Here is a 13734-nt window from a genome sequence, read left to right on the forward strand (position 1 = left end):
ATTTTCTCTTTTGCTTTATGTTTTTGAGACCTACCCATGTTGTTATGTGGCCTTCTACTTCATGCATTTTCACTGCTGCTAAAAATATCACAGTTTACTTATTGCTCTTCTCTTGATGGAGGTCGGCAGGTTGACAGTTTTGTTGCCACGACAGTGCTACCACGACTGTTCTTGTGCTTTGTGTGTGTGTGTGTGTGTGTGGGTGTGCACGCTCACATGTGACTTCTCACAGGTATTTGTTTTACTCTTACTTTGTAAAACTGTTTAGAAGTTGTTTTTCTGTCTTCTCTTCTCCCTGGTCTTTTATGGTTTGATGGAATTCCCTTGGGAAAGTGTGTGCATGTGCATGTGTACACACGTGTGGGTGTTGAGGGTAAGAGGATATTTTTGATAACTATATTTCTTTTCTTATGGAAATTGGTCTGTTTAAATTTCCTGCCTTTACTTGGACCAATTTTGGTAAATTATATTTTCTAGAAAGTTCATTTCATCTAGATTTTTAAGTTCATTACCAAGAAATATATAAATAATCTCTTATAAATGTTTTTTTTAAAGATTTTATTTATTTATTTTTAGAGGGGATGGGAAGGAGAGAGGGAGAGAAACATCAATCATGTATGGTTGCCTCTGGTGTGTACCCCACAGGGAACTGGCCCGCAACCCAGGCATGTGCCCTGACTGGGAATCGAACTGTGGTTGTTCAGTTCATAGGCCTGTGCTCAATCCACTGAACTATACCAGCCAGGGCATTTATAAGTGTTTTTGATTTTTTCTGTGTCAATAGGATTTTCCCTTGTTATTTTTCACTTTTCATTTTTTATGTTTGTTATTTCTTCCTTTTTTTCCCCTCTGGCTAACTAGTGGTTTGCCTATTTCATTGGTTTTTTTTCCAATAATACTGTTGATTTATGTATGATTTATAGTGCTTTTCTGTTTTGTGACTCAATACATTTTTATTTTAGTTTGTTGTTTTTTCCTACGTTTTAAAATTGCATATTTAACTCATTCCTTTGCATCCTTTAACCATCCTTGCCTTCCTGGAATATAACCCTCTTGGTCATGATGTGTTCTTTTTAAAAATGTGCTGTTGGAATTCTGTTAGATACTCATTTATTTAGGGTTTGTACACGAGTGTTTATAAGTAAGGTTGGTCTCCTCTTCATCCTTCCCCCACCTTCCTCTCCTCCTTTTTGTTTGCTGTCGACATCAGTTGGGGCAATACTATTATGCTAGCATCACAAGAAATGATGGTGGTACTCACAGCACTTCTTTTACATGTTGCTCCTGGACAGTGTACTCCTAGTGCTGTGTCCGTGGATTGTCTCCAGGGCATGTCTCTGGTCGTTTCTCCTCTGTGGCTTCCCTGAATCCCTCATCTCTGTCCCCTCCTTTTCAGTGTTGAGGTTACCTGATGAGACCTCCTTTCTCAGTCTATATGGACTGTCCTATGACTTACACAGTGAATTTAGCTGCCCTGGAGGGTGATGACTGATCTTGACCCTGAGCTTTCAGCCAAGGTCCATGGCTGCCTGCCTCTGTGCCTGCTTGTCTTCTTGTGGTACATTCATTCATTTGAGGCCCATTCTGTGGGGTCCACATACTCTGCTGGGTCTGAAAATACAGAGATAGAAGTTCTGGCCCTGCCCCAAGGAACTTCCATTCTGCAGTCTAAGACAGTCAGGTAGCTGATTCCCCCCGCAGCTAAATGTAATGGTTCCAGGGACACAGAAGGTGCGGGGAGCTCTGACTATATGGGACATAGCCACCTGGAAGCTGCACCTGACATGCTACCAGCCCTAAATAAATCCTTTGCTTTTCTCATATGACAGAAACAAAAACGCTGTAGCATCTGTTCCTTTCTCCACCTCTATAAAAAACAGAGTCTCTCAAGTTACAAACCTGGAGCTGTCCTGGACTTTCTTCTCTTTCCTCCGTCCCTACATGCAGGAGTCTGGTTACTGAAAACTGTACTTTCTTCTCCATTCCCCTAGTTTGGGCCCTCATCGTTTCTTGGCTAGATTATAGGAATATCTTTCCATACATTTGTTCTTCTATGAGTTGGTTTATTCAACAGAATTTTATTGAGCCCATACTATGTGCCAGATAGTGCTGTATGTCCCGGGACACGGCAGCTACTGAGACAAAGACACCGTCCTAAAGGAGCGTTCGTTCTAATGGGGTGTATACAGTGACAAAGTACATGAATAAGGTGAGAGTCTGAGATTGCAAGCATGTGTATGAAGAAAAGAGGATGGAGTGGGGTTAGAAACAGAGGTGTGGTTGAGGAAGGCCCATCTGAGACGATGGCCGAAAGCAGTGGCATAAAGACTAGCAGGGGAGGGAGGAGCTCCAGCCCGGCGGTGGGGAAGGGTCAAAAGGAGACTGCTGTGACTGGAGGGAAGTAGGGCTGGGAGAGCTGCAAAAGTGGGGCCTGGTGAAGCTGGCTTCCTGCCGGTGCCACATCCCTTGGGGCTTTCTCTGTTCTTTCCTTCTTCCTACCTCCCTGCAACTGAAAACAAGGGGATCCTCCTGAAAGTCCAATCTGACTATGCCATTCCTTTGTTGAAGAAAACAAACAATAGTGAGTGAGTGAATGATTATATGAATGAATGAATGAATGAAAAACCTTTTTCATGGCAAGCAGGATATAGCCCCAACTCCTTGAGTTAGTACAAGGGCTTACACAGTGTGTGGCCTCATACCCCTGTGACCTTTTCTCCAATCATTCCTAAGATGTCTCTGAAGGTTCAGCCGCATTTAACATCTGCTGTATCTTGAATATGAAAGGCAGGTCTTTGGGGAGCTTTCCTTTATCCACTCTCTTTTCTTTGCCTGGAACCCTCCTCCTTCCAGTTCTCAAGTTAGCAAACTCCTAACTCCTCCTGCAAGGGTTGTCTCAGGGGGGCCCTCATCCATGAGGTCTTTCTTGGGAAGGTAAAAGGAGCTCCTGCTGCTTGTCCCCTGCACTTGGTTCGTAATCCATGGAAGAGCACTTGCTTATGTCCATACCTTGGACTGAGCAGTCTTGGACATACTTGCCGGTCTGTTTCCCTTTGGGCTACTCTACGTCATATGTCTCATTCCTCTTTCTGGCCCCAGTGCCCAGCAGGGCACCTGCCCAGAGTAGAAGTTCAGTAAGTGCTCAAATGAAGATCTCTTTTAATATCACATGTTTTATGACAGTGTTTGCCAGATGCTGGGTGGAAGGATGGGCATGGTTTAATCCGAAAGCAGCTAACCTTAGAGGGAAGATGCCCTGAGTAGTAACTCCAGGTGACAACGGAGTGCTTTATGTATCAGGCAAAGCCAGGATTTTTCTTTTGTTCTAAAAGCTAAAGTAGTTTCAGAATAGTATTTTTTTTTTTGCCCCAGGACAACTAAGTTCAGGATACACAGGGGCAGCGAGGAAGCCTATAAACAAAGCCAACATTTTCCTCTATGCTGAAGTTTTTCAGCATTTGAAAAAAACTTGGTTGGGCTTTTAAAATTCTTAATAGTAGAGGACGTCTGGTGACCATATGTCCTGGACTTTCTGGGGACAGGCCCAAGTCCGTGTAATTTAATTCTGTTTCAGAAAGGTGACTTAATCTAAGTTTTGTTCATTTCAATTTTTATAGTTTCATATAATTTTATAAATATGTAAATTCACAAATCAAAATAAAAACATCTGTTGTCAGATTATGTGTTCTAACTTTTGATTCTCACAATGTGGTCCTAATCATGGGAAAGGCATCTTAAGGCTAGAGACTTTGGGTGTGAGGGGTAATGGGTAATTTTAGAAATAAGTCACTAATAGGTCTCATCCCTCAAGATCCTTTTTTGTCATAGGTGATACCCTTGGCGATAACAAATATGCCAAAAACTCAGTGGCCTGAAACACCCAGTATCGCTCACGATTCTGGGGTTGGGGATTCGGACCTGGTTCAACTGGAGATTCACTTGGGGCTGCAATCATCTGAGGGCTGGACTCATAGTGGGTTCAGGTCTCTCCAGGTGTTTTCAGTCCCTTCGGGTTCTGGATTTTCATCTGTAGGGCTCCCTAGAATCGGAAGAATTTGGAGCTGCCACGGTAGCCCTGATGTGAAAGTGGAGTCTCTCTTTCTGCCATCAGCAGACACGGCTGAATCTAGGGTCCGTCCTATAAAAACAAAACTGTGAACAAACACCAGCCCCAAATTTCACGTTAGACGCTCCCTGCCGGCCAAGCCTGAGGCTGCCCTTGGCTCAGCTGAGGTTCTGTGCCCCTCTCACCCCCCATGCACTCTTTTCTTGTTTTAAGTGAATAGATGTTCTGACGAGGATCTGAGCATTAGGAAGTCTCCTGTGGAATTCCATTTTATGGTCTTGCTTTGGTAAGTTTTGTAGATTTTTCTTTGCATTTCAACTCTCTGTCTCTGTCATCCTTGACAAAAGGCAGTTAAAGTGGATTTCACTGTGTACACAGTGTCTGCGCATCTGAAAGGAACTGTGAGCAGAATGGCACTGGATCCCTGGATCTCTGAATTAGAACTATCTGATCTCTACTTTAGCCCCTATCTTGTTATTGCAAATGTGTGCTTAATAAGAAGCAGAAGCAATACCTCAGGTCAGAATAAGTCAGAATGGTCTAGAATTTTTATATCTCAAAATGAAAAAAAGCAATTGTCTAGAAATATTGAAAATATTGGTTAGGTACATAATCGTTCTCAAACTTTCCTTAGAAAATGCCATTTAATGGGTTAAAGTGGAGATGCTAAATGCGATTAACCAGATGCATAATTTCTTAGTTCTTGCATTTAGACTGGAGAGGGCAATCCTAGGAAACAGACTTTGCAGGGAGATTTTATAATAGTAGAGCCTTTTCTGAACTCACATCAACTCTTACCTCAAACCTCCCCAAATTGTGTCTGGTTAGTAAATTCAGGTCCACAAAATAGTCAAAATAATATTGAGTTGCCTTTATGTGTCTGAGAGTTTGTTATAAAATGTATCTGGCGCAGAGACAGAAGAGTTTTCACTTAATCAATCTTTTCTAAAAGCAAAAGCTGGAGGAAACTGGAGATGGGGCAGATAAAGTGTGGACGCACTCTCATGAAATGGGCTGCATGTCTCAGGTGCTCATCCCTGGGGGCCAGCAGGAGAGTGGCCAACCTGGTCTTGACTTGGCCAAGCTCGCCTTGCTTGACGAACACTGCTGCTGAAATTTTGGACGTAGGGGATCTTTGATTTTGCAGCAGCCAGATTTTTCTGTAGATAGTTAGGTGATATAAAGGCCATATGCTGTGATTATCTCTCTGTGTCTTTATGTTACTGCTCCATTCTTATATCAGGACCGAGTTGTGAGAAGTGACTGAGCACACCCAAAGGCTGGATCCTGTGCGTCTTTGAGGACATGAGACTATGGGTCTCCATGGTTGCCAGGTTAGAGAGGCTTCTGGACTTGGTGAAGCCTGGCTTACCTGGGCTTCAGGGTGGCTGGCTCCCCAATTCTGTGTGATAGAGAAATTTGTGGGTGTCCTGTGCCCCTTTATGTAAGGGCATGGGCTCAGGGAGAATAGTAATTTATTGACTACCAGCCGCAGGAGAGGCCCTGTTCTTGCTGCTTTACATAAATTACCCTCATATAAGTTATTTGAGGTGAACCTGCACATGCAAGTCTTATTTTCCTCATTTGGTAAGCTGGGAAGAAGGCAGGTGACTCGCTGCTGGTCATACCAGGTTTGTCCATGGCGTAGCCGGCTTTCATGCAAGTTGTCAGTGATGACTTGTGCTCTTCGTACTGTCCAGTTTTAGAGAAGGTAGGCTTAAAACATTAAAGAAGCTGGAGATAAAGATGAGTTAGCCCATGGCTGGGAACAGTGAGTGTGGAAAAGGAGCAGAGCTATGCAAAGCTCAGATAGTTGGTGTCGATGGTGAGGTAAGCAAGCTGTAGGATGGGATCCAGGATAGAGTGAGGTTAGGGATGGTCAAGCTGGGCCTCTGGGAAGGCACCAACCAAGGACAGGACCAAATATCCCCTGGAAGAGGGAAGGGGGCGTGGGTATGGTGACAGCTGGTTCAGGTTTCCACATCATAGCTTAAGTGACAAAGTGCAAGCCAGTGGTTCTTCTGCACACATATGCATCCCTTTTAAGAAGAGATTTTTATAAAATATTATTCTGGAGGTCAGATCTATTTCTGGAATCTATTTTGGTAACTCGTGTATGCAAGCTGTCTAGTTTAACCATGGGCTCCACCCCCAGTGCTGAGACTGTACTGCCAAGGGCAGCTGCTGGCAGCAGAGCTGTGTGAGATTCTGCACCAGGTGTAGTAATGCCTGCAGCACCGGGCCTCTCAAAAAGGCCTGTGGACAAGGCTAGTCCCCCTCACCTGGATCTGTGGCTCTCACCTCTGACCAGAATCTTTGCTGTCTTCTTCTTAGCCTCTTTGTTGAGAAAACAAGCTCAGGTACCTTCAGGAGCTTGAGGGCCTCCTGCCACTGGGCTTCAGGAGGGCCTCTGCCTCCTGGACCAGAAAAGAGCAAAGGGTGGCCCAGAGAAATGGCATTGCTGGGCTCCAGGGTGAAGATGCCATCTAATTACAAAACACTTGTTAGACCTATTCAGGATAGTGTTTGTCCTTTCCCTGTGCATTCGACTGGGTGAACACACAGTGGCAAGCATCTTTCAGTTTGCAGACTGTGCTTTGGGTCAGTGTGGCTGTGAAGACTTTGCAGAGAAGCTGAGGCTACAGCATGGGGTGAGCTGGACGTGCACAGTCCTCCCTGGGGGCTAGGAAAGGATGTCAGTTTGACCTTGCACTGGGCTTTCTCTGCTTTTGCAGGTGGCACTCCGGCACGAGGATGGCGACGAGACAGCTGAGCACCCCCTCAGTGGGCGCCGGGACCGGAGGAGGGCCAGCATGTGTTCTGGTGGCAGTGGGGGTGAGCACCGGGGCCTGGACCGCAGGCGGAGCCGCAGGCACTCAGTACAGAACATCAGGAGTCCTCCGTCGGCTCCCACCAGTCCCTGCTCCCAGTCGGCTCCCGGCTTCCCGCCCTGTCAAGTGCGAGATCTCCGTGAAAAGTAAGTGTTCTCCCAGTGGTGGGGAGGGGCACAAGACTAGTAGGCAGGGAGTCCCCCACCCCACGCGTGCCCACCACCATCCGCACCCTTCCTGCCTCTTCTCCACCTTTAAAATAGCACCGGAAATTCCCATGGAGCTACCCAGGGCAAGGTAGACTTGGTGACAAGCATGGATTTGTTCTTATTCACCCCATGAACTCTTCTCCACTCACCTGTGTGTTTATATTATCTACCGTCTCAGTTAATATCTGTTTGGAAAAGCTGCGCTTTATCAAATGGTAAAGAATGCAAAACATAAAGCTTTGGCCTAGAAATAAATGTTATGCCACCACATAAATGTGAGCTTGCAAGTCTGGAGATAGTCCTGACAATACGTAGTTGACGTTGCGTTAAATAGACCAAATCTGTATGAGTTTCAAATCATACACACATACAAAAACTATATGATTTTATATACATATAAAGTTTCAGGTAACACAAATGTGATCGTGTATTTAGTCAGTCACGCAGCAAGCATTTTTACTGAGTGTCTGTTATAGGCCAGGACTGTCTGAAGCATGAAGATCTGTAAATGGAAAAGGGATGATCTCTGCCCTTAGGAACCTCAAATCTGGGTTGGGAGAAAGTAAGACTGAGGAAAGTAGATAGGAAGAAATAGATGGGTTGACAACCCTGTGAGAAATTACAGGTATTAAAAAGATGAAGTTCAACAAAATCAGAGGGAACTCAGAAGCGGTTCCACAAGACCCAGCGTGGCCACGCCATGCTGTCCTGGGATTGGGGCCGGTGCTGTGTTCTTGACACTGTTCGTCCACTCCGGCGATGGGGCTCTGCGGACCAGTCCACGCCAACCCAGGCCACCAGGCTGACTGATACAATTGCCAGTGCACCCCCTCCTGCAGCCCGCAGGGTGGAAGCCCTGGTCCCCTCCTTCAGCTGGAGCACTTCCCCGTCATGGAGCTCCCCCTGGGAGCCAGATGTAGGCCAGGAGGCTGCACAGTGAAGGAGACCGTAACTCTGAATAAGTTGGATAACCTTAAGTGAGCGATCAAGATATGTCCCTTCCTCTCCATTCCTAAGGGACTGCCTACCCCCACTGCTACTGAGAAGTGCCTTGAGTGGCCTAATGTTCTTGGAATCACTAATGTGTGACCCAGCCCAGGCCTTCAGGTACCTGCTGTCACAGGAGGAGGAGAGCACTGGCCTGAGAGTGATGCGCAAGACCAATCCATGTTGACACCCTTCTCCACCATGTGGGCCTCTAGGTACAGAGGTTTCTGTTCCTGAGGCCTGTGTACAGCAAGCTTGATTTTAGTGAAAAAAAAAAAAAAGACCAAAACTTCTGAAGAGATTGATGAAAGAGAACACTTACCATGGACATTGCACTTTGTGACTAAAATCTTCAAGAAACTCAGGCAGTGCTCAAAGGCCCTTGAAGCTTTCTCTAGCACCACATCCAGCTAATGCTTGAAAAATTAACATGGAGAAGGTTGTGGAAAGCATGTACAATGGGCTGAAAAGTCTGTATTTGCAACCAGCAAAGACGCTGAGGGTAGGAGGTGGGAGGCTTTGTCGCAGCTCTTGGTGATCTTTTGCTCTGACTTGTGTCATGTTTGTTTCTGTTCTGTTTCTTGCCACTGCACTTTTCAAAGGTCCCTGTGTTGGGAGTTCAGGCGTCAGGACCTCCTGGTAGGTAACGGCAGTGCAGTGGACCATCCCTGGCCCAGCTCACAGCTCCGGGGCGCTGGGCTGGGTGGGACCTGGAATGGGGAGGGCCCAGGCGCTGCTCCGGGTTTGCTACCTCAGTCCTTTCAGACAGGGCTGGTTTTTCCTTTTACCAAAGTTACACCTTTCATGTAAATTATGTAGCATTTATTTGAGAAAAATACAGTTGCTACTTGTAAAGGCAGATTAGGTCTTACAGGTTGATGATTATAAAGTAGCTTCATCCATAAGGCCTGTTGGAGAGATTTTGCCTGGTGGCCCCAAAACGACAGGGCAATTTCGGCAGAGCTGGGAGTGGGATAGCGGGAAAGGGTGATGAGAAGCAAAATTGGAAACAACCTCCGCATACATAGCTCAGTCACCTGCTCAACATCTGTGCCTCTAAACATTACCTTAGTATTACGTAATCCACCGTGTTAGATTCCCTGTAGACCCTGAAAGACACAGGAGCATGCCTGACCTAGATTACTCTTCACCTACCTGAATGTCCTGGCCCGAGTTGCTGCTGACCTGTAGCAACATGCCTGTATACGCCACACAGGAGGAATTTCAGGCTGGGTTTTATAGCTCTGTAACCCAGCTAATGCTGATTATCTTCGAAAAGAAGCTAAAAATGTGAGAGTCTAGAAAAAGATTCATGATGTCCTCAAATGTATATGGCACTCCGCCTTCAGATGGCCCTTCTACACCATTTGGCCGTGACGTCTTTTAACGCTCACATTGTTCCTCCACAGGATCCAGGCAGGACCAGTGGCACTGTCCGCATTCCATAGGGGATCAAACAGACGGGGGGTGGAGGTGGGGGTGGGGGGTTGCTGCCTTGAGACAAACCACAGGGCTAGGTGGCCGAGCTGGGGATTCAATTCAAGCCTTTGGCCTTTGCTTTTCAGTGCCCAAAGTGGCCCAAACCACTTCCCAACCTATCATTCCTAAATATAGTCATTGAATGAGATTTACACTTGACTTTTTTTTTTTTAAGAGAGAATTTGATTTAATCACCATGTAGATGTGTTTCTATTGAGGATAAATATAAAAATTCAAAGAGTTGAAATGCAGACAATCTCCAAGTCTCTATATAGACTTAGGCCTGTTGGGCTACGTGCTTTGATTCTGAGGACTGATAAGACTACGCTTCTATTGCTTTGTTTTGGCTACTGAAGAAATAGAAACCAAGTCTCAGCAAGCACTTGCCAAATAAGATAGGGGTCTGTTGGTCATCTGCCACTTAAAAATGTCTTTGTGACTATGTGGGTTTCCTCTTTGTACTTAAATTTACAGATTTGGTTGGAAGGAAAAAAATGTTGGCACTTTCATTTTTTCCCCAAGGAAACTTATTCTTAGCATCTAATCAGCAGAAGAACTAGTGTCTCTGGCTTAAGCTGTAGTAGTATGTCATCTTAGAACTGACAAGTCTTCAGGGTTCAGTGGCCCCGAGCAGGAGCCCTTTCTGTGCCCTCCAGGCTCCAGCGTTCTCCGCCCCGAGGCGCCCCGTTCTATCCTTGTGCGTTCCTGCTCATTAGGAACTGACCTCAATTTGCTCCATAATGTAATAGCTCTGTTATTGGCTTAGCCTTCTATTATATTTTCCCGTAGTGCTTTCCTACTTATCCTGGTTCTTACCTCTGTCAACACACACTAGGCCTTGTTCCTGCTCTGATGTCAGTCTGTCTGAGAACGAGCGTTTCATGGGACTTAACAGGTGAACTTTAAATTTCATCCTGTTGATTTCCACACAACATTCCAGCCTGTGGAGGTAACTTTGAGCTTCATTCATTCACTGATGTTAGCAGTCGTGCCATCCGGCGCTCAGCCGTGCATGTTTTTAACCCACAGGAGAGTGACCTGGCAGGCTGCATATGGTGACAGCGGGTTGGGAGTGGACGGTGCACACTGCTGCCTTGTGCCTCAAAGGCAAGGGTCGGAAACTTCCTCCGTCAAGGGCCAGGCAGTAAATGTGTCAAACTTTGCAGGCCAGACAGTGTCTGCTGCCACTGCTCAGCCGAATCTTGCCTCTGTAGCATGAGAGAGGCGGAGTCAACAGGCACACGAACGAGCAGGACTGCATTCCAGTGCAACTTACTTTACGGGCGCTGAGATTGGAACATTACAGGTCATGAAACGTTCTTTCAGATTTTTTTCCCAACCATTTCAAAATGCGAAAACCAGCCTTAGCTGCCAGACTGTGTCAAAGCAGGTGGTGGGCCAGGTTTGGCCTTCAGGCTGTGGTTTGCCAACCTCTGTCCTGAGCGGCTGGGTTGCTTGAGGGAAGTTAGGAGAAAAATGGTCTGGAATTGGCCAAGGGGAGCATGTGGGGTCTGAGAGGAGAACCCGTCATGCCACGTGAGAGGGCTGGTAGAGATCAGCGTCCTTAAGTGCTGGGTCAGAACAAGGAATATTCTGTGAAGAGAGCCTGACTACAGGGGGTTTTGCTGATGGCTGCTCCGGAGCTCCCCCTGCGCAGTGGAATTTCGAGGGGGCAGGAGATGAGCCAGACGAAGGGACGTACAGAGCCAGTTGGGAGAAAGGGGGTTTGGTCGTGATGCTGGGAAGGGTTGAGCTGCTCAGGGAGTTGGAGGCAGGCTGGGACGAGTCCCAGGGACCCTGTGAGGCAGGGGTTTGGGCCCACAGGTAATTTTGTCCCCCAGGAGACGCCTGGCAGTGTCTCCACACAGTTTTGGTTGTTGTAACAGGGGTGGGGAGTGCTGTTGCCCTCTGGTTGCTGGAGTCCAGGGTTGCTAATAAACATTCTGCACTGTACGGGACAGCCCCCGCAACAAAGGATTGTCTGTTCTAAAACTGTCAGTACCACTCACTCCGGGAACCCCTGCCTTAGGGGCAGGCAGGTAATTGGTTGTGATTTCTACCTCCTCCTTAGGATGACGCCAAGATTGGAACTGTTTGGGCTATTGGCAGGAGGGTAGCTTTCTTATAAGCACATGGGTCTACCTTAAATGCTCATGTTTTTGAGACAAAATTTACTTATTTTTCAGAGAATATAATCTTCAAATTTCTAGGCTACTACATGGATAGTACTGTAGGTCCTTTTGTTTTTGTTTTAACTGCATGTAGTGAAGTTTTGTGGTGGAAATTCTGAGGAAGTATGCTGAACTCTCTCGGGGAACCAAAAGCTTGACGGAATCTCATGCTTTTCTCAGGAACCCAGATGCCCCTCATACCGTTCCAATCAGCTTCACATTTATCACATTCCATAAATTGATAATGGGCTATGATACCAGCATGAGAAAAAATGGCATGATAGAACAATGGGTATATAGCCGATGACACGCTCTTCTACAGCCAGGTTCAGGCACCTGTTTGGAGGAATAGGGACACAAGGACAAGCTTATTAGAGCCACCTCTGTCCACCCAGTGTTCGCAGATGACCACGTGGAATTGAGAAAGAATNTAGTACCGTAGGTCCTTTTGTTTTTGTTTTAACTGCATTTAGTGAAGTTTTGTGGTGGAAATTCTGAGGAAGTATGCTGAACTCTCTCGGGGAACCAAAAGCTTGACAGAATCTCATGCTTTTTCTCAGGAACCCAGATGCCCCTCATACCGTTCCAATCAGCTTCACATTCATCACATTCCATAAATTGATAATGGGCTATGATACCAGCATGAGAAAAAATGGCATGATAGAACAATGGGTATATAGCCGATGACACGCTCTTCTACAGCCAGGTTCAGGCACCTGTTTGGAGGAATAGGGACACAAGGACAAGCTTATTAGAGCCACCTCTGTCCACCCAGTGTTCGCAGATGACCATGTGGAATTGAGAAAGAATGGTGGACATTCTCCTCTTGGCTGGTGGTATTGTCAGCCGGTGGTCAAGAGTAGAAATGTTAAATCCAAGCACTGGTATTTTATCCTGTAGGTTAGATTAGGGATACAAATAAGGGGGGGGGGGAAGGCTTACTATAGGTTAACACAGAAATATTCCTTCTAACAAATTGAACGTGATAAGGAAGTAAACAGGATGACAGGGAGGCAAGGAATGAACTTGCATTTGGAAGGCACTGGACCCAGTTTACCCAGAATACCTATCTCTTCAGCAGCAGAGAGAAGATATGGTCTGGCCCCAGCTCAAACTGGAGAAGGGAAAACCAGGAGGGACCGTGCCCGGGCGGGCTGTGGGCTATGGGTACCGACCAGGTAGGTGATAGCCAGCCCACCCCTGATGTAAGGACAAGGAGTGTGCCTGGCAGGGTTTGGTGTGGGGGTGGAGCGCAGACACCAGCCTCAGAAGCCTAGTCCGTGCCAGCTGGAAGAACAGGCCATGGCTCCTAGGGAGCAACGGGGCACTCAGCTTGTACAAGTCCTCATTCATCAGCGTGGCTGTTGGAGCCCCTGTGGCGTGGGACATAGATGGGGCGTTGGAGTGTGGGCGAGGGTGCCTAGCTCTGCCCCAGTAGCTGTTTGTCAACTTAGAGATGGCCTCTGGCACAGAGCATGCATTGAATAAATAGCAACATTTTATATTTTCAAATGAAAACAATATAGGATTTAAGGATGTGGGACCAACTATTTGACATAAAATGGAAATCATTGAATCATATGATCCAAAGATGAAGATATCACAACAACAGCTGTAACAGCAGCTACCTCTACTGGGCACTGAAGTATTTTCCAGGCATTATACCAGGAACTTCAGAATACTAAGTCTATTTTGCACCATTACCCCCTGTGGTAGGTAGTTATTATCTCCATATGACAGAAGAGGAGACTGAGGCATGGGGACTTAAGTAACTTGTCCAGAGTCCCACAGCTAATACATGGAGGAGCTAGCTTTAGAATTCAGATGGTCCCTGTCCTCCACCATTTTATTAAATGCCCTATTTTTTCACCCCTGTAGATATAAAACAAACATACTGGGTACTTGGCATTAGTAAGTAATTTGTAAATGCACATTGCCAACTTATTATATTATTAATTTAAGGTTTTCTATGTCGGTATGTTAAAAAAATA

General features: G+C 46.2%; 1 protein-coding gene across 8 annotated transcripts in view; it reads left to right on the forward strand.

The window, feature by feature from the left end:
- The window catches only part of FHOD3 (formin homology 2 domain containing 3), a 438646-nt gene that overhangs the window by 290805 nt on the left and 134107 nt on the right, over positions 1–13734 (forward strand). For all 8 annotated transcript variants that reach the window (XM_037033114.1, XM_037033132.1, XM_037033123.1 and 5 more), the window contains exon 10: positions 6802–7043. In XM_037033114.1, the coding sequence (XP_036889009.1) occupies positions 6802–7043 (242 nt within the window). The remainder of the gene's footprint in view (positions 1–6801; positions 7044–13734) is intronic.

This window comes from Sturnira hondurensis, unplaced genomic scaffold, assembly GCF_014824575.4.
Source record: "Sturnira hondurensis isolate 20B ecotype Veracruz unplaced genomic scaffold, ASM1482457v3 Scaffold0001872, whole genome shotgun sequence".
NCBI classification, from domain to species: domain Eukaryota; kingdom Metazoa; phylum Chordata; class Mammalia; order Chiroptera; family Phyllostomidae; genus Sturnira; species Sturnira hondurensis.